Genomic DNA, 22,134 nt, shown 5'->3' on the forward strand with positions numbered 1-22,134 from the left:
TATTTTATCAGACAAGCGTGTAGTCCTGAAATACCATTTGTACCAAATAGTATACCATTCGACTTATCACCCTACCGAACTATGCAAGCATTTTAATATTCTAAGAAACAAATTCAAAGTACGAACATGCAAAGCTAGCTCCCTACAGACTGATCTACTGTTCCCCAAGAACTCGACAACAGTTACGGCCACCATACGACATAAGGTCAATGACCAGCACTGGTGCGGCCAATCCCCCGTTATCCGCGGAGAACCAATCTGACGCAAGAAACATAATTTTTCTGATCTCCAACAGCTACTGCGGCCACCACAATATCAATCCGGAAACCGAAGGTAAAAAAACTAAACACAACAACAATTGCATTGTGTAAAACAGAAGAAGAAGCATCAACCTAAGCAAAACCGAAGCAAGCAAAAACAGACAAACGTAGAAAGTGAATGTTTTTTTTTGCACTTGTGCCACCAGACGAAGAACCAAAATAAGAAAAACAAAAAAAAACGGAAATAGAAGTGATCTTTCAAATCTCAGCCTTGAAGGTTCGCGTGTGCTGTTGTTGGTGATCTTGGCGTTTAGCTGGTAGTCCGCACGGATCGGTGCCCACGCCCTGTCCCTGTCCCTGGCAGAGTGTATGTAAGTGTGCGGGAATGTGTTCCGGCTGGGTGGAAGAAAAAACAAACGAGAGTGTGGCAAAAGAAGAAGCAACAGAAAAGAAACAAACCAAATAGCAAACAAATAACATTAAAAGTCAAGTGTGGTGCAGAAGCGGATTTCGCCGCGGCAGCAAGAAAAAAGAAAATCGAATCAGCATAAATTTGCTGTGCAGCACCTACCTCGTTCCCCCCTTCCCTTCCCCTGCTACTATTTCCAGAGACCCAAAGCCACGGTGCGATTCGATTCGGTTCCAGCTGTGGCATAAACCGAAACGCGAGCCGTCGGTGAAGGTGTTTCTTTTCATAATCATTAGCATTCATCATCGTCATCGCCGTCATCGTCAGTATCGATGCAACATTCCACGTGCTGTTGATTTTGTAGTCGCACTGGAAACCGAACCAGTTGCTGCGACGTAGCAACAGCATAAATACCTAAATACGGCCGGAGAGAGTGTAAACAAAATCGATCAAGAGAAAAAATTAAAGTTTGTTTTGAAACATTTGAAACATTTAAACTTGAAGAAAATCACCACATCGTGAGAGAGAGAGAGAAAGAGAGTGAGAAAAAGTGAGGAAAAGATGGAATCGATGGCCTCGCTCCGACTGCAACAGCACAAGCTAACCTCCATACAGATAAGCGCCGAAACAACGGTTTATACCAGCCTTGATTCGAGCCTCGCCGCGTTGCAGCGGCCAAAGTCGTCCACAGCCGGGGAAGAAGATAGTGGTAACAGTAACAGTCTCCCCCCAGAGGTGGAATTGTTGCTATCTGCTGCTGCCGTTGCTGCTGCTGCTACCAGCGCCGTTTCTACCACCGATGGCGAACGAGAAAAAGTTGTTCAACCAGAGGAGTTGAAGAAAGAAGAAAGAGCTGAACCGATCCGGTACGAGTCTAGTTCGGCTCCGAGTCCAGAGTTGCAAAAACAGCAGTGGCAAGAGGCTTACAACTACGACGACGACGACGACGACGACGTCGACGAGTACGACGCCGTCGACGAGGGGAGAGTGGTTGTGGTCGATTCATCCAGATCATCTGCTGGTGAAGTGGAAGCTAGTGCCGTTGGCCTTGCAGCAGCAGCAGCTAGTAGTGCGCTGGAGACCGTGCAGGAGCCATCATCGTTGCCGTCGTCCGTGATCACCGATCAGGAATCGCACGTCGTACGCATTCAGATCGTTCGAAAGGAGGACAACAACAACAAACACAGCATCGATTGCAGTTCCGTTAATTACAGTACCAATTCCGGTTCGGCGGTGATTAGTGTTAACAACGACGGTCAGGCGACAGTGTTGAACAATAAACAGTGCAAATCGAAGGTGTCGATTGTGTCATTTGGACCACCGGATCAAGAAGTTTCGATAAGCCCAACGCCTGCCGAAATGGTTCAGAAGCAGGCCAGCCCTTCGGGAACTCCGACCGCCAAAGTCGGAGATTTGGACGTCAACAACGCGACCTATCTGTACTACATGATGTCGTCGGGTCAGTGTTCACCGAGTGACACCCTGGACAGTGGCACGTGCAGTGACATCGAGGTGACGCCACCTCCATTGCCGAAAAAGATGTCCAAGTCACCGCAGCCACCGAAACAACAGTTGCAGCAGCAGCAGCACGCGACCACGACGCTGATGATGATAGGAAGCCGGTCACCGACGCCCGCTGATAAGCCTAATCAGGGTGGATATCTGCACCAGCGCGTCGTCGGTAGCAGCAATTACACCACCAGCGATAGTGACGAATCGGAGTCCAGCCTGAGCTGTGATTCGCTGAATTTTGCTCAACTGTGCGGAAATATTAGTGCATTAGAACTTTCCGCGGTGATGCCAGGTGTGGAGTCGCGTTCTCCGGTTTCATCCGATAATCAAAGTGACAGTGAGCGCGATAATGGGGACCTTGGGTCCACACTGAAGAAGCAAAAAATAGTGTCGTTTCTTCCGGACTCGTTGCTCAAGGACATCCGGGAACGGTCCGGTGGACGTGCCGACGCGTGTGAGAACATATCTCCACCGGCACCGTGTTCGCTTTCGCCGTCGCCGCGTGACGATATCGTAACGACAACCCGTTCGATCCTGATGGAGAAGATTAACAGTTTGAACAGTGTCCGCCCGGGCAGTGGCGATCGGGATGGTGCTAGTGTGTGTTCATCGTCGGTTACGGCCACGGTCGGAACGAACGGCATCGGAAGCAACAAGTCGCTCAGTTTCGAGAACGATAAGTTCTACAAGTTTCACATCAACGAGCACTCGAATCTGCCGGAACGCACCAGCAATGGGCGTCCGGCCACCAGCGGATCCTCGTCGGTTATCGATGACGATGAGAGTTTCGCCGGTTTTAAGGATTTAACCAGCGGAACTTCGACGATCCGGAGCAACAAGGGCACGGTGCGCGGTGTGAAAAACCGGGTACGCAACGGTATTGCGACCTTTCTGCAGATGCAACAGGCTAACATAAAGGTAGGTGAAATGATTTTACGGTACATGGGTGTGTGTGTGATGAGTAATATTTTTTAGCGAAAGTTATTTTCAATCAGTCAAGTGCTACACGCTTGGTTTGGTTTTATCAGAAGCATCACATAAGAGCCTGTGCTTATCTGTGACGTTTGTGATGTACTATTTGATTGTTCGATTGAACTTGCATAAGAAAAAGTAGCTCTTGAAACCTAAACACAATCCGTTATCTTGACTGAAATGATAAAAATCGTAGTTACTCTAAAAATTGAACTGTGAATCAGGATGTCTGTGCGATATCTAATCAACCGATGAACATTGGAAGGATTACCGTACGTTTTTCGCGTTTTTTCGCGTGTTACTCATTTTACGAGTTTTTCCACTTGACAGGAAAAGAAAGTAAACAGAGAAAGGAACTGTCATTTGCTTTTGTGTTTTATTTATGTTGACCAAAAATTACTTTTTTCAAAATACGCTTATACCTCCTACATTTATAATGAAATTACTTAAAAATCTTATCTCCAAGTTGTTTTTTAACGTGAATGTGTCTTACTTTATTATGCAGAGCCTTTTTCAAAATTCCCTTCATGAAAGAATGGGTAGAACTTAATTGTGAATATCTCGAATTGTTCAGAACGCGACAACATATTTTTTTCTCCATGTCATCAGAAATATGATCAGCAATTCGTGATTAAATTCTCAACAGTGTGAGATAACCATAACTAACTCCAAAATTGAACTTTATCAAATTTTTGGAAACAATGAGGAAAACTCGATTGCACTTGCTTGTCTATCTTGGAGCCGCGATGACGGCTTTGGGGTAGTCAGGCATAACTGAACTCCTTGAATCAGAATTTGGAGCCAATCTCAGGTGCCGAATTTAGTGCTTTAATCTAGTTCCAGTTCCTGAATATCCAGAACTCAGGCTTTCAGTGTAGATATAAAAATAATAGTAAAAAGTACTGAACATCTGTAAATATCGGATAAAATTCACAAATTGGTTTTTAATAAACATTAAAATAATAAATTTTCCAAGTAGCAAATGTAACTTACCGAAATTTCACGATGTTCTACAATTGTTTTAGAATTATTATTTATGTTGTATATGTTCTGAAAGATTTTTAAACATATTGAAATCGTTTGTGCAACTTATCACTGTAAAGTTTTACAATATTACCAATAAAAAAACAACTGCAGAACAACTTTAAGTACGTCTAAAATAAATGTGCAGCAAATCACCAGAATCAGATCTAATTTTGTGGCGTATCTAGAGGGTGGCAACAATTTTAGGGGGGTGGCAAAATAATCCTTGGAGCTTTTTTTTTTTGTTGTTGGGCGACTCATCTTTCCGGAGATGAAGTTCAGCTTTGTTTTTTGCCCTATAAACCAACGATGGGAGCGGCAAATTTTTTATTTGCCCCGGGCGCGAACTTTCCTTGGTACGCCACTGAAAGGGAGTAACTAAAACAATTGTGCAACTTATAAACAATTTAAGGTAAGGAGTGTATCGAAAATAAGCTATCCACAAATATTTCTTTCAAATTATGAAAAAAAAAACGATATTTTATCCAAACTAAAAATTGATCCTTTATTGTGCAAGGTTAAACTTGAGCATGATGAAAACCGGATGAAATTTAAGTTATTCCTTCACGAGTTTTCGAAGTTCCGGACCAGTCTTCTTGAAGACCCGCTTCACGATTGCCCAGTAACGTTCGATGGGTCGAAGCTGAGGGCAATTTGGTGGGTTGATGTTTTACTCAACGAAAATTATACCCTTTTCCGCAAGCCAATTGAGAGTGGTTTTGGCATAGTGAGCCGACGCTAAATCCAGCCAAAACAGTGAAGGTGAACTATGCTTCTTATAGAAAGGCAGCAATCTCTTCTGGAGACACTCAGATCGATAGATTTCTGCATTTATAGTTCCGGTGCTGTAAAAAATGGTTGATTTCAAACCACAGGAACATATTGCTTGCCATACCAGTATCTTTCGACCGAATTTCTCCACTTGAATCGACCTGTCCGCATCGCTCACATCCTCCCCAATGACAACATTAAAGTATTGTGGACCTGGAAGGGTTTTTGAGTCCTCCTTTACATAAGTCTCATCGTCCATCAAAACGCATGCATCCGGACACTGCAAAAGACACGAATACAATTTCCGACCCCTTGTTGCTGCTCGCTTCTTCTGTTCTACACTTTGCTTCGAGATTTTCTGCTTCTTGTAGGTCTTCAGGTGATTTCGCCTTCTGATACGCTGGATCATTCCGACACTCGTTCCTGCTTTTTTGGTCAAATCACCTATTGACATTGATTTGTGCTTCATCATTAGAAATACCACTGTCTGGTCCAGTTTCGGGTTGAAAGAACCGGGTTTTCTGCCTCTTCCTGGTAGCTCATTAAAAGAATAGAGTTCCCCAAACTTATTAATGATAGTTTTGACACTGTCATGATGAATTCCAAACCGCTTCGTCAATTTTCGCATAGTAATACCCTTCTCACTTAGCCATGTGTCCAGACCTTTAATTTTCACTTTCTTTTCAATACCCGACGTTTTGAAAACGCAGAATTTCAACCGCACAAACAAATAAACAAACGAAAGCTGACACACAGCATGCTGTGATCTGAGCATAAAAACCCATCACAAATACATGCATACAACACAAATGTATGTGGATAGCTTATTTTCGATACACTCCTTAAATATTGATAAGCCGAATAATAACCCCACTGTGAAAAATATGTTTCTGTTGAGTCATAAAATTTAAGGTCAGTGTGAATAGTTTTCTTCATTTTTAGAAAAAAAAATAATATGAAATTCAAAACATACAGAAATGTTGTGCGAGATTTGTCTGTTTGAAATGAGTACAAAACTTGCAAATATGAGAATATTATCATAAAAGTTGCGGAAATACAATATTATATATAATTATAATTGTCCAATCCACGTGTGAATGTGTTGGTGTGGCTGTTTTCAGCGGTTGTGTGGCGAATGCTAGTGTGAGTATGTCGCTAATACCCAGTGAATTTTGTCGAGCCGCATCGTGCCAATTATTGAAGACATATATGCAATAAAAAAAATACTGCACTGCCAAGATAATAGTTTAGAAAGGCATAATACTGTTTATGAAAATCTATAACACGTAATTGAACCACAGACTAACAGACAGGACACTCAAATTGGATTCTTCAATCATTTTAACGGTCATTTCGAATATTCCTTTATTTGGGACAGTACTCACATTTGTCATGATGGCGCCACGTTACCTTATCAAAAACATCCGGCTGTCATCTAGACTGTGTTCATTTTTTTCATTTGCCAACAGAGTTGCCATTCAAACAGAATTACCTGTGATGTATTTATTTGTATACGTCCATGCTAATTTCATGCAGGATACAGATTTAATATATATTGCCAAAACTATTTACATAATTGTGCCTACTTCTCATCCTCAAACGCAACACAAAATCGAACCCGTTTTGTTACAATATTTACTTGCTTCTGGTCTGCCGCCACTTAAATTCGGGTAAAAACTACCAACACAATAAAAAATAGTCTAGATGAACAACGTTGAGTCAAATAAATGGTTACCTTCCAACATCGCGAAAAAGTTAAATATATTATCAACGTAATCCAATAATTTATAGTGACGATTCATTTTCAAATATTTTGATGAAATCAGGCATCCCTGCAAGCAGCTGATCGGTGTTGACAAACGAGGGGAAACCAACTAGGAAAAAAACTTTTACATAACACAAGGGGTGTACCGATAGTAAATAGTTCGCGCAGTACAATATAGGTGGAACTAGTGCATCACGAAAAATTATTTTTATAAGAATTTACTCATACTGTCATGTCTGTTAGTCTGTGATTGAACTGTCTTCTGCTTTTGCTTTTTCCGCAGTGTATAATTAGGAGCTGAAAATGTTTTTACCTCAGTGTAAGATACAACTATCAACCAGAGTTGTCATGTAATTTTTTCAAAAATCTGTCTCTGACTCAAAAATTGATCTGCATTTGTCTGTGTCTAACTATGTACAAGAAAATTTTGACCGGACTTCATTTTCAGTGAGCAAAAAAAAGGTCTCACCACCTATCGTAATGAAGTCAAAACCTGGTGGGATCTGACAAAATCTGTGAAAATTTGTTAAATCTGGTAAATCTGGCAAAGTTAAAAAGTCGAAGCGAAAAAAATCTGACAACCTGGCAACGCAACGCTGCTACCAACGTACACTCAAATAAAAATTCACGTTCGATTCGCTTGAAAAATCACGTAGAATGGTTTCAAATGTCAAATTGTATATTTTACGTGACGAAAATGAATGTTATACGAACATACCCTAAAATGAATAGAGTCATCACATAAGGTTTACGTGAATTGACCAAACGTCAAACAATCTACGTGAATTTCCAGTGTGAAAAACTCGATTTTAAAAATGGCGAGCAGTGGCCCTCGAAGTGTAAGTAGTGTAAATATTTGCGAGAAAAGTTATTTAATTGAAATTTTTTACTCCATCGACCGGACCATTCCAGTATGAAAGTTTCCATGTGTTCAACTGGACCGAGTGCCTGCGTGAGTCCGGAAGTTTACCCGCTCCTGCCGAATGCTTCAAACAGGCCGTCGGTATGAAGCTAGAGACACTGGAACCATGTTATGCGACTTCAAACTGCATCGGTAGTGTTGTGGGAGTTCTTGGATCTCGACTTCGGCTTCGGTTGGATGGCAGTGACAACAAAAACATTTCGGGAGGCTTGTCGATTTGGGATACCACGACGTTATTAGTTGCTTTTTAAGCCATTGGAATTATATGACAATTTTCTGAAATAAATGTTTTATATTTCATGGCATTTTTCATTTCATAGATTTATATCAAAATCTGGAATCTCCCTTTTGACTTCAACCAGTATATAAAATAGTAATTTTCTGGTATCTAAATTTGATATGAACTGATAGATAAATGTGATATGAACAGTACATTACATTTTATCTATGAAACACGTAACTTTTACTGGATTATGCATTAAACAGCTTTTAAATGCCAATCCATTAAAACCTACGTGAAAAGTAGGGTGGAAAATATTCACATAACTTATCACGTAACTATAATATGATTATTATTTTGAGTGTACTTTAACTTCGGCTTGCACACATTCTAATTTCGTATATGAATAGATCTGCGCACTTTGCATCGGTGTGGATAACAGAGACGTCAAATTGCTCAATGAAAACAAAACTTAATCAGAAAATTTGTATTTGGTTTTCATCTTGATGAAATAATGAGCAGATCTGACATCACTTTTGAACGAAAAGCTAAGTTGTATCCCTCTCAGTAAGCGGTTCTAGTCGTTCAGTTTGCTGGATCTGTTTGTTGTTGTTTTTTTCTCTTGCAAAAATGGTGTGAAAATTAGGTGTTACCTTCATATGGAAAGAAGATTTGTTGTGAAGTAGAAGTTTTGTACAAGTATGTAATGTTAGCACAGACTAACAGACAGGACACTCAAATTAGATTCTTCAATCATTTTAACTGTCATTTCGAATATTCCTTTATTTGGGACAGTACTCACATGTGTCATGATGGCGCCACGTTACCCTATCAAAAACATCCTGTCTGTCATCTAGACTGTGTTTATTTTTTTCATTTACCAACAGAGTTGCCATTTATACAGAATGTAACCTGTAATGTATTGATATGTATTTGCATTTGTATGCGAATTTCATGCAGGATACAGATTTAATACATATTGCCAAAACTATATACAAAATTGTGCCTACCTCTCATCCTTCAACGCAATACAAAATCGAACCCGTTTAGTGGCAATATTTACTTGCTTCTGATCTGCCGCCACTTAATTTCGGGTGAAAATTACCAACACAATAAAAAATAGTCTAGATGAACAATGTTGAGAAAAATAAATGGTTACCTTCCAACATCGCTAAAAAGTTTAATATATTATTAACGTAATATAATAATTTACTGTGACGATTCATTTCCAAATATTATGATGAAATCAGGCATCCCTGCAAGCAGCTGATCGGTACCAACTAGTAAATTAACTTTTACATAACACAAGGGGTGTACCGATAGTAAATAGTTCGCGCAGTACAATATAGGTGGAACTAGTGCATAACGAAAAATTATTTTTATAAGAATTTACTCATACTGTCATGTCTGTTAGTCTGTGATGTTAGTTTAAAAAATAAGTGGAAAAAACTTCGGAGATTCTTCAGTAAAACCGGGGCTCCAACTCCTCATATTGAAAATGGCTCATCAATAGACCTCTGTCTGCCGGGTTTGTTGAACGAAAAAAAGGCATTCGGTTGAACGGTCTGTTTCAAAATCACCAAACGAAAGTCCCGTGTTGAACGATTGATTGGACGTTCGTTGGACCAATGATCCAACGTATTGGACCAATGAAGGACCACCGTTGAACGTTTTTTTTCTAAGAGGGCAACTTGTTTCTTTAGAACTCAGAGCTGCCAATTATTTTTTTTAAATCTTCATTTAGCGGAAAAATCTATCTCGAAAAATCTATTTAATGAGTTTGGTGAGTACTGGTTTTGCAAGCAAAAACCTTTTTGGGACCAAACCCAAAAACTTAAAATCGGTATTTATTGTATGAAAATTGAGTTATCGGCGTTTTAGGAGAGCATATCTGTATTCCTGTATCGAGTACAAAAATCGGTATAAACATCGATAAATCGGTATAGTTGGCAGCACTGGTACATCTTCAACACATCTCGGTTGATTTTTCAGAAGACCGTAAGAGCAAGTGACAGTTTCTCTTTGTTCACTCTCTCTTTCGATTATTAGCGGCCCTTACACGAGCATTGAAAATGTCATTTTAAATGATGACTAAGTAATGATGTATTTCGAATTTGTTAGAAATCTCGTCATTAGTGCACCATTACACGTTCATTAAAATGATATTATTTTTTAGTAATGACATTTTTAATGACTCGTGTAAGGGCCGCTATTGTGATGTGATTAGTGACCCTTACACGCAGAGATGCCAGATATTTTCATAGAAAATCTGTATTACCCAAAATGAAAAATCTGTATTTATCTGTATCCACTATAGAATCGAAATAATAATAAAAATTTGTTGAGGTAATGTTATTCCTAAAATTTATGGTTTTATAATGAGAAATGGAATGAGTGCTCAATATTCATATCATTCTACAACGACGACATTAAATGCTTTCAAATTTTCATCACCAATCGGAATCAACAAAACATAATTTCAATTTCGTATACTTTCAAAATATTAGCTTGATGAGTTGATGTAGGATCTCAGCGCTCAACTTAAACTATCAACACCATTTAAAGATTTTTAGATCAATTTGTAATTCGTCGATTGATTACAAAACTCACAGTTCTATTTGAAAGTCGAATGTTTCGAGCATCATTTTATGCAAAGAGTTAAGTGATAAACGTGTAAACCGCTTGGTAATTAATAGAAGAGAAAGTAATCAAAGAGAAACTGTCACTTGCTCTTACGGCCTTCTGGAAAATCAACCGAGACATGGGCTGGCCAAAATAATACCTAACAAATGTTGGACCCGCTAAGATGAATGACAATATCGTTGTGTTTTTTAAATCAACTAGTGAACCATTTTCTATTCAAACCCAATGTTACTATAGATTCTCATAGACCTGCGAATACTTCCTACACACTTAGAGAATTGCGCAGAAATCGATAATATTTTACCGAGTTTTCAACAGCTGACCGTTCGGTAATTCAATTGATTGCTGAGCGTTCGGTAATGGAAATTTGGTTGACCTGTCAAACAACTACCGAATATTCAGTAAATTCAGTGGTACCGAAGTTCGGTAATCGAAAATTATTTCAACCGTACTCGGCGACTATTCATATTTACCGTATCAATTGTGCTTTTTTTTAACAGAATTCTGCAAAAAAATCTGCGTGCAACTGATCGTACTGTAAAAATTTGCATAATTTTTGTAAACTAAAATTCGTATACGGGAAATTCGGTTATTTCTGATGTTTACCGAATGTTTTCGTCAAAGAAATAACCGAACAACGAAATAAAATCTTAGTGTGTAGATGGCCAAACGAACCATCAAATTCTTATGCTAGAGCATGGGTATTTGATGGTTCGTTTGGCTCACTAAGAAGTATTCGTCAGTCTGTTACTAACAGTTCGGCTGAAAAGTTCGTATCGTTTAATAGAAACACACATTTTTTTGCCAAAATTCGTTTTTATTATTCAACATAATTGCCATCAGAGGCAATACAGCGATTATAGCGATCTTCCAACTTTTCGATACCATTTTTGTAGTACGATTTGTCCTTTGCCTCAAAATAGGCCTCAGTTTCAGCGATTACCTCTTCATTGCTTCTAAATTTTTTACCAGCGAGCATTCTCTTGAAGTCTGAGAACAGGAAAAAGTCACTGGGGGCCAAATCTGGAGAATACGGTGGATGAGGGAGCAATTCGAAGCCCAATTCGTTCAATTTCAGCATGGTTTTCATCGACTTGTGACACGGTGCATTGTCTTGATGAAACAAAACTTTTTTCTTCTTCAAATGTGGCCGTTTTTGCCTTTCTCATATAGAAAGGTTATGCAATCACTTGAAAAACCGACTAGTGAAAATTGGCCCGGAGGGCCAAGTGTCATATACCATTCGACTCAGTTCATCGAGCTGAGCAATGTCTGTGTGTGTGTGTGTATGTATGTGTGTGTGTGTGTGTGTGTGTATGTGTCAAATAATCTCACTAGGTTTTCTCGGAGATGGCTGAACCGATTTTGACAAACTAGGACTCAAATGAAAGGTCTCGTGGTCCCATACGGAATTCCTGAATTTCATCCGGATCCGACTTCCGGTTCCGGAATTATAGGGTAAAGTGTGTTCAATATTGTACATCGTCACTTGAACCGGCGAAGCAAAAAACGTGAAAATTTTTTTAAACTGGTCTCAAAACTACACAAATCGATAGTCATTATCAGTAGACAACTAAACAAACCGATTACGGCTATCCTGGTTCCCGGTATCCGGTTCCGGAAGTACCAGAAATAGTGGTCATATATACCAAAATGGATCTCACTTACTTTTCTCAGCGTTGGTTTGACCGATTTCCACAAACTTAGATTCAAATGAAAGGTCTCCCGGTCCCATACGAAATTCCTGAATTTCATCCGGATCCGACTTCCGGTTCCGGAATTATAGGGTAAAGTGTGTTCAATATTGTACACCGTCACTTAAACCGGCGAAACAAAAAACGTAAAAAAAAATTCTAAACTGGTCTCAAAACTACACAAATCGATAGTCATTATCAGTAGACAACTAAACAAACTGATTATGGCTATCCTTGTTCCCGGTATCCGGTTCCGAAAGTACCGGAAATAGTAGTCATATATACCAAAATGGATCTCACTCACTTTTGTTAGCGATGGTTTGACCAATTTTCACAAACTTAGTTTAAAATGAAAGGTCTTCCGGTCCCATACGTACTAGAAGAGTTTGTGTGTCATGTTAGTTGGTTGCCGTACGAACCGACTTCGATTATACCGGTTCTCGGGTTCCGGTGCCGGAAGTGCATATAATAGTGAACGCATTACGTTTTCTTAAGGATGACTTACGCAATCAAGGCTCTGTTTTATTCTGTATGTTATGCATAAACAATCTCTTGGTTTCGTTCATAAATCGAAGAGAAAAATTTTGAATGGAATACCACAATGTTATATGTACATGAGAAAGGCATCATTACACCACTAGGTGGATTAAAACAGGTTTTTTTGTTAAATTTCGTCCTTCAAACGCTCTAATAACGCTATATAATAGTCACTGTTGATGGTTTTTCCCTTTTCAAGGTAGTCGATGAAAATTATACCATGCGAATCCCAAAATACAGACGCCATAACCTTACCGGCCGATTGTTGAGTCTTTCCACGCTTTGGGTTCGGTTCATCGCGTGCAGTCCACTCAGCTGACTGTCGATTGGACTCCGGAGTGCAATGATGGAGCCATGTTTCGTCCATTGTTATATATCGACGAAAAAAATCGGTTTTATTTCGATATAACAGCTCCAAACACTGCTCAAAATCATCAATTCGTTGTAGTTTTTGATCGATTGTGAGCTCACGCGGCACCCATTTTGCACAAAGCTTTTTCATATCCTAATATTCGTGAATAATATGTCCAACACGTTCCTTTGATATCTTTAGGGTATCAGCTATCTCGATTAACTTCACTTTACGGTCATTGAAAATCATTTTGTGGATTTTTTTCACGTTTTCATCGGTAACAGCCTCTTTTGGACGTCCACTGCGTTCATCGTCTTCGGTGCTCATATGACCAGTACGAAATTTTGCAAACCACTTACGAATTGTTGTTTCGCCCGGTGCAGAGTCTGGATAACACTCATCAAGCCATCTTTTGGTATCGGCGGCACTTTTTTTCATCAAAAAGTAGTGTTTCATCAACACACGAAATTCCTTTTTTTCCATTTTTTTCACAATAACAAAAGTAGCTTCACTCAAAATGCAATATCTCACAAACTAATAATCAGACAGCTGTCAAATTTATACACGTATCTTTTGAAGGTTGGTACTAACTGAAAATGGTATGGATTTAATTCTAGTGGCGCCCTCTCATAGACACGATACGAACTTTTCAGCCGATCTGTTATGAAAGTCTGTAACTGTTACCATCGATGCCATATTGGAAAATATAGAAACATTCGTTTCAAGATTTTTCAGGTTCATTTAAACATCAATTTGATAAAAATCATCTGAAAATTTGTAAGAATCCAAAAACCAATGACAATAATTGAAAAGAATTGAATGTTATTTGTACAGAAATGAGTGTACAATCATCAAAACACTTTGATTTAAAGGCGCTAGTAAATTTCAGGCGTACAAATACATGTTTCACCATAAAATTGCAGTTCGTTGACGATTTGCTATTTTCAATAGCACAAACTATCAATTGTACAATATCATTTTTCACGTGCAGAATATTTTTGAAGATCCAAGTTAATGTTACCAGCAGTTGTATTGAAAATCAAATGTGAAACTTATTCATTAGAAATAATGTTTGTTATGTTTTTTTTGTAAACTTCAATTCAATTCTTGTTTACATTATGTAGTAGCTTCCACGAGTTTCACAATTGTTTTTTCGCTCAGTCGGTGTTGAACAGTCGTTCGCACCGCACGCGTATAGCTCTTGGCTCCTGGAATTTTTTTTCTGGCTACCTAGAGTTTCATTGATTCAAGGCTTCAGTCTTTTTCAAGGCTACCTGAATCACTAACTAAGTGACTAAGTGATACAAAGAGTGATATTAGAGTGACTAAGAAATTAATCAGCCTTTTTTAAGGCTAACTAGGAGTCTAATCGAAGACTAATTTAGCCTAGTTAATTTAATTTAAAATTTCATTAATTTCAAAAATGCCTGCGTCCAACCGGAAAGGCAACAAGCCTAAGGCTAAAAATAATTCAATACGGAATAAATCACAATCCGTTATTCAACATTTTTCTAATAACATTCACGATATTATAGAATCTGAATGTAGAAATAAAAGACAACGGACGGATTTCCCTTCCGCTGATCCTATGCCGTCTAACAATATTTACGAGATTCTTCCTGAATCCGATTGTAGCGACATAGAAGAAAATTCTTCAAAAATTCCCAAAATGGACGCTTGTCGTTCTGGGAAGAAACAACAATCTATGCCACCAGTGACGGTGATGATTTCCGACTTCAAAGCATTCCGTACTGAGCTTTCTACTTTTCTCCCGGAAGTAAAAGTCTCATTTCAAATCGGACGAAGAGGAGAATGTCGAGTCTTGGTGGATGGATTGGAAGATTACGAACGTCTTATTCGATATTTGTCCGAGAAACTTCATAAATTTTATTCATATGATATAAAATCAGACAGACCCTTCAAGGCTGTCTTGAAAGGATTATCAAATGATCAAAGTATTGATGAAATTAAAAATGAGTTAAAAGAATTGCTTGGTTTTGCCCCTTCCCAAGTAATACTTATGAAAAAAAGAGCGAATGGTACTTCTAAACCACGCTCTGGAATTTCCCATGAACTTTACCTAATACACTTCAATCGAAGTGATGTAAACAATTTGAAAACTTTAGAAAAAGTACGTTTCATTTCCCACATTAAAATTCATTGGGAACATAATAAACGGCATAATCGTATTGCAAACTTAACGCAATGTCGTCGTTGCCAAGGCTTCGGTCATGGAACCGAAAATTGCCGTATGGAAATACGGTGTTTGAATTGTGGTAAATCGAATTCGAAAGACGTTTGTCCAATGAATGAAACCACTGATAAATTTTCATGTTCAAATTGCAATGGAAATCATAAATCCAATTATTTGAAATGTCCTGTCAGGGAAAAAATTTTAAACGCTCGTTCGCTTCGACAACAAGTCAAATCAACGACCTTAAATTTACAGAACATACCTGAAAATCAAAAAACCGTTACAAATGCCACGCCTAATTCTTTTAAGGCACTGATTTCTTCGAAACAAAAAACAGGTACGCCTGTCAATTCGTCTTCTAACGAAAACAATTTATTGACAGGTAGATCGACCTCGTCATCATCTTCTTCTAATGTCAGTTATGCTGGTATATTAGGTAGAAATCTATCACCTATTTCTTCTAATGTAAATAATCAAAACACAGGACCGCCTTGCAGTTCTTCTTCTAACGAAAACAATTTATTAATAGGTAGACCGGCCAAATCATCTTCTTCTAATGGCAGTCTACCTACAAATATTCCTTCAATGCCATTCGCTTCTTTAAATGAAGTCGATTTAGGCGATATAACTGAAAATAAAATGATCTACCTACAAGATCAACTTTTTCAAATGATCATCCAAATGAATTCGACTTCATCACTTTTTGAAGCATTTCAAATCGGATGGAAATTTGCAAATAATATTATAATGAATTTAAAATTTAACAGTGATGTTAAATAATTATTTGAATATTTTAAATTGGAACGCTCGATCTTTGAAATCGAGTGAAGATGAATTTTATAATTTTCTCAAAATTCACAAAATTCATATTGCCATTGTGACAGAAACTTTTCTTAAACCAAATGTCAAATTGAAAAGTAATCCACATTATGTGGTTCATCGATTTGACAGGTTTACTGGAATGGGTGGTGGAGTTGCCATTTTTGTCCAACGGCAAATTAAACATCGAATTTTACCTTCTTTCAATACTAAAGTTATTGAAAGCTTGGGAATCGAAGTTGAAACCATTCATGGAATTTATTTCATCGCTGGAGCATATTTGCCATTCCAATGCACCGGCGAACAATTAAATTTCTTTAAAGGCGATTTGCAAAAACTTACAAGATATCGATCGAAATTTTTCGTAATAGGGGACTTAAATGCTAAGCATGTCCAGTGGAATTGTAGGCAAAATAACAGTAATGGTAAAATATTTCATAATCAACTCTCAGCTGGTTACTTCACAGTTCTTCATCCCAGTAATCCTACTTGTTTCTCTTCCGTGAAAAACCCGTCTACAATTGATCTGGTTCTAACAGATCAAAGTCACATTTGTAGTGAACCGGTTACTCATGCTGACTTTGACTCAGATCATCTTCCTGTAACATTCAGACTTGCCAACGAAGCTGAAATTAATCCAATTAGTTTTATATTCAACTATCATAGAGCTAATTGGTTGGATTACAGATCTCACATTGAAAATCATGTGGATCATGAAACTATTTTAGAAAATTCTCCGGACATCGACACAGCAATTTATAATTTGAATCATTACATTATCGAAGCTAGAAATATTTCAGTTCCCAAAGCTCAAACTAAATTAAATTCTCCTACCATCGATGACAATCTTCAACTGCTCATTCGGTTGAAGAATGTTCGTCGACGACAATATCAACGTTCTCGTGATCCTGCTATGAAAAACATAGTTAAGGATTTACAAAAAGAAATTAAACATAGATTTACTCTTTTGCGAAATGAAAATTTCGCTAAAGAAGTTGAACAAATTAAACCATATTCTAAACCTTTCTGGAAACTTTCCAAGGTTCTTAAGAAACCTCAGAAACCAATTCCTGCTCTCAAGGAAGGAAATCAAATACTTCTTACAAATGGTGAAAAAGCTCAAAAACTAGCTCAGCAGTTCGAGAGTGTCCACAATTTTAATTTAAACGTTGTGAGTCCTATTGAAAATGAAGTCTCACTGAAATATGATCATATTTCAACCCAAGTGTTATCACACGATGACATTATTGAGACGAATTTTGATGAAATTAAATCAATTATTAGGAAACTCAAAAACATGAAGGCTCCTGGTAATGATGGAATTTTTAATATTCTTATTAAAAATCTTCCCGATGTTGCCTTGAGACTCCTGGTTAAAATTTTCAACAAGTGTTTTTCATTAGCTTACTTCCCAAAAAGATGGAAAAACGCTAAAGTAATTCCTATCCTAAAACCTGATAAAAACCCAGCAGAAACATCAAGTTATCGCCCAATTAGCTTACTTTCTTCTATCAGTAAACTTTTTGAAAAAATTATCTTGTTGAGAATGATGACTCATATAAATGAGAATTCAATTTTTTTACCAGAACAGTTTGGATTTCGTCATGAACATTCAACTACTCATCAACTTGTCAGAGTAACGAACATGATAAAAGCAAATAAATCTTCTGGGTTATCCACTAGAGTTGCTCTTCTAGACATAGAAAAAGCATTCGACAGTGTTTGGCACAAAGGTTTAATAGTAAAAATGTCTGATTTCCAGTTTCCTATTAATTTGATCAAAATGATTCAAAATTATTTAACTGATCGTACTCTTCAGGTTAGCTATCAGAATTGTAAATCTGAATTGCTACCCGTACGAGCCGGTGTTCCGCAGGGTTCGAGTGTAGCTCCAATCTTGTATAATATTTTCACTTCTGATCTTCCAAATCTACCCGTTGGTTGTCAGAAATCGTTATTCTGTGACGACACAAGTCTGTTAGCCACAGGTAGAAATCTAAGAGTGATCTGCAGTCGCCTACAAAGAAGTTTAAATATTTTCAGTGATTATCTGTCAAAATGGAAAATTAAACCAAATGCAGCAAAAACGCAATTAATTATCTTTCCTCACAAGCCAAGAGCTTCTTTTCTTAAACCAAACAATAATCACATTCTCAAATTGAATGGCTTGGAATTGACATGGTCTGATCAAGCTAAATACTTAGGTTTAACGTATGACAAAAAGCTCACTTTCAAGGATCACATTGAAGGAATCCAGGCAAAGTGTAATAAATATATTAAATGTTTATATCCTCTTATAAACAGAAATTCTAAGCTCTGTCTAAAAAACAAATTGTTAATTTATAAACAAATTTTCAGACCAGCCATGCTTTATGCGGTACCAATTTGGTCAAGCTGTTGTCCCACCAGGAAGAAAACGCTTCAAAGGATTCAGAATAAAATTCTGAAAATGATTTTGAAGCGTCCTCCCTGGTTAAGTACAAATGAGTTACACAGACTCACAAATATAGAACCATTAGATGTAATGTCACATAATATTATAAGCAAATTCCGACAAAAATCGATGCAATCTTCAATTGAATCGATTCGCTCTCTGTATTAGTTAGTAAGTTAGTATATAAGTTCCTTTTCCCCATTACACAATACAAGTAGGTTTAGAATTTTCCCTACACAAAAATCTCAGAATTGCGGAAGCAAATGATGTCTTCATGGTAATAACCAAATCATATATATAACAGGGCTGAAAAGTCACCACTTGTGGCTGAACATCCAATTTAAATCTTAATAAATTAATTTTAACTCATATTCCAATAAATAGTTATTAAAAAAAAAAAAAAAAAAAAAAGAAAAAAAAATTGTTTTTTCGCTGATGATCTCGGGGGCTAGTAAAAACAACCGTTTGTCGATATGACTTGTCCGGGCAACAATGGTCGTTACAAATCGACTGTTAGTCGAGCTGTATGGCATGTTGCACCGTCATGTTGAAACCAGTAGCCATTCGAACCATTTTCACGAACCATGGGTATCACAAAATCATTTATCATGGCTCGATAACGATCGCCATTAACAGTTTTTGTTGTTCCATTAATGGAGGGTTTTCGGTGACATAAAACCGACAATTAACGCAACTTATTAACGCATCCATTTAACGTGAAATGTGCCTCGTTTGGTTTTCACAATTGATCACGTTATGATCCATTATAACAGACGGTTGTGCCAAAAATAAATCAATTGGACTTGGCCAACATGTGGTTTGAACAGGACGGAGCCACATGTCACACTGCACGCGAAACATACAAGAACCAACGGTTTAATAAGGCCACATTTTTCGTCTATAGTAACAAGTTAAACAAGTTTGCCGCCTTAAAAAACAACATCGAACGCTTCATTGGTATGATACCAGCTGAAGTATGTGAAAAGATGTGCCAAACTTGGAAAAATCAAGAACTAACTGTTTGAAACGTCGCCTCAGAAAACATTACAGCTCAATTATTTTCAATAAAAACTTGCAAAAGTTGATTTATCGATCCAGATAAAAATTTCACTAAATTTATTACTTTCTGTTTTTCATCTAATTTTTCAACTAAAGAAACAAGGTTATAGAAAATCACCTTGAACTGTTCCGGCCACCTTTTCAACTCGAAAACGATTTGGGATGAGACCAATTGGATTGCCGTAACGCATTTTCCTAACGTTCGGTTCGGTTCGCCTTAATTTAATCGTAAATTTGTTGGCTCACCATCGACCACCTTTACCGGATGTGCATCGGATAATGATTGAACTATTGATTGCATTTTTTTTGTTGTTGCTGCTGCTATTAATTTAGCAAACTCTAAAAATTGGCACACGCGAATCGGATCACGGATGCGGAGCCGCTAGCGTGAGGGCTCGGCTAATGTTCCGAAACGTATCGCTGTTTGCTTTTACTGCTAGCCGAAGAGGAGATTTTAATCGACGATGAAAACATACGAATTCATTGGAGATCTACAATTTCAACCAATTGTGAGAAGTCTATTTCAGACGAAATCATAGCAAATTGAAGCAGGATCACTAAGACGAAAGAAAAATTTTATTTATTTTTGTATCCCCACAAAATTTGTACGATTTTTTTTCTTTTTATCAGTTTGAAAAAATCTGATTCGGCAAGCAGTTGGAGCCCGCGGAATAAACAAAACTAGTTCGGATGAGCATATCAGATGGAAAAATTCTCAATTGTTAGGAATTCAAAACCGGATCGAAACACGAGTAGGCTGACGTTGGACCAAGTTCCGTTGAAATCGAAGGAAAAAAAAACAACATACGCTACACCAATTTTTTTTAACCAGATCAACAACAAGTTACCATGCAGCGGACTGAGCTGCCCACCGATGCCGATAGGTGACAAACCAGTTGGCACAGATTTTTCCACCTTCCGACGCGGAGAAAAGTCCGTTACTCTCATATGGCAGGCGTACGCAAGTCATAATTGGGCCGTCGCGGCAACGATGGTGTCGTGGAGACGAAACCACATCGAGTAGAACTTGATAGCACCTCAATCCGAAGCTTTCCGGTGGTCACGGCGAGTATCAGGTATGGAGAGCCGTGTTCGTTTACTACGGGATGATTATTAACCCACATTCAATGGCTAGCGGACAGACCGGGCGATATCAAATTGACGACGAGTCGGGCCGTAGCACACACACACACACACACACACCGATTGAAGCACGTACTCGGAAATTAAAGTTGAAAAACCACGATTAATAAAAGTTTTCGAGGGTTACCAAGTGGACGAGGAGAGGTTTCGATGAGCAAGTTGTCCTAAGGTTGCATAAATGCTCGATTTGTCACAAGAAAGGTAAACATGCGGCGTATGGCTCTGGTTTTTCTTAATATACACGATCTTGATAGTCCAGTTCTTTACCGACCACGAGCTAAACGATTTTCATTGAATATTATCGTTTCAGCACTAACCTGCATTTCGCTGAAGATTTCAACACAGCGACGATTACTAGCAACGTCAGTTGAACTGTCATTTCATGCTAGAGATGCCAGTTCAAATATTTAAATGTCTGCAGAATTCCGGCAAGACTCTGACAACATTGCAACAACCGTTTTCGGTAGAGAATTTCGTCTAGCGGTTATTGACGGTTCTGTTTCTGAAGGCTTCTTTTTATACAATGCTGACAGAGCCGTTTTTTATCGGTTCTATTCGGTTTTGAGCGCTTTGGTTTTATTTTTTTCTAAAAAGTACATATGAAGGACAATAAGTCAATCAATCTCATTTAGCTCAGGGCTGACTAATTTCAAACGAAGTCGAACAAAAAATACGAAGGAAGAGCGAAATAAGCGAAACGAAATTTCACCTGGGTAATTTTGACAGCAGTCGAAATGCAGCCAGGCTTCTGCCGGTTGCCAGAATTTCTCACGATCGGGTAATACTAGTGTGTGAGCAAAAAGTTCCTGTCAAATTTTTCAGCGCCAGAGTCGAAGGCCGTGAACCATTTATTTTATTTTAGCTTTTAGTTGAAAACCGACTTTTGAATCGAGACCCGAAGGACCGAGTATCATATACCATTCGACTCAGTTCGTCGAGTACGCAAAATGTCTGTATGTGTGTGTTGCACTCAGTTTTCTCGGGGATGGCTGAACGGATTTTTATGAACGTAGATTCAAATGAAAGGTCTTGTAACCCCATACAAAGTTTCCGAATTTTATTTCGAATCGATTTCCTTTTCCGGAATTACAGGGTAATTAGTGAAAAATTCTCCTTTCATTCCTCACTTTTCTCAGAGATGGTGTGACCGATTTAAACAACCAAATGAAAGTTGTCATAGTCCCAAATAAAACTACCAAATTTTAATCGGATCTGACTTCCGGTTCCGGCATTATAGGGTAAAATGTGTTACAAATTTAATACCGTCACTTAAAGCGGCGAAACAAACAACGTAAAACAATTTCTAATCTGGCCTCGAATCTAGTCCAATCGGTTGCTCTTATGAGTATACAATCAAACAAATCGATTTTGGCTATTCTGGTTCTCGATTTCCGATTCCAGAAGC

General features: G+C 38.1%; 2 protein-coding genes across 8 annotated transcripts in view; both read left to right on the forward strand.

Annotated features, from left to right (window-relative positions):
- LOC131425611 (uncharacterized) overlaps nucleotides 1-22,134 on the forward strand; it is a 129,829-nt gene that overhangs the window by 18,528 nt on the left and 89,167 nt on the right. For 6 of the 7 annotated variants that reach the window (XR_009229005.1, XR_009229009.1, XR_009229007.1 and 3 more), the window contains exon 2: nucleotides 296-3,099. Coding sequence is in view for 1 of the 7 variants with exons in the window: in XM_058587637.1 (XP_058443620.1) it covers nucleotides 1,231-3,099 (1,869 nt within the window). In the remaining 6 variants the exon portion in view is untranslated. The remainder of the gene's footprint in view (nucleotides 1-295; nucleotides 3,100-22,134) is intronic. The other variant, XR_009229010.1, reaches the window with a different exon arrangement.
- LOC131425612 (polycomb protein Scm-like) lies at nucleotides 7,426-7,973 on the forward strand. Its single transcript, XM_058587638.1, has 2 exons — nucleotides 7,426-7,551; nucleotides 7,625-7,973. The coding sequence occupies exons 1-2, from the start codon at nucleotides 7,528-7,530 to the stop codon at nucleotides 7,883-7,885; spliced, it is 285 nt and encodes a 94-aa protein (XP_058443621.1). The 5' UTR covers nucleotides 7,426-7,527; the 3' UTR covers nucleotides 7,886-7,973.

This window comes from Malaya genurostris, chromosome 1 (assembly GCF_030247185.1).
Source record: "Malaya genurostris strain Urasoe2022 chromosome 1, Malgen_1.1, whole genome shotgun sequence".
NCBI lineage: Eukaryota > Metazoa > Arthropoda > Insecta > Diptera > Culicidae > Malaya > Malaya genurostris.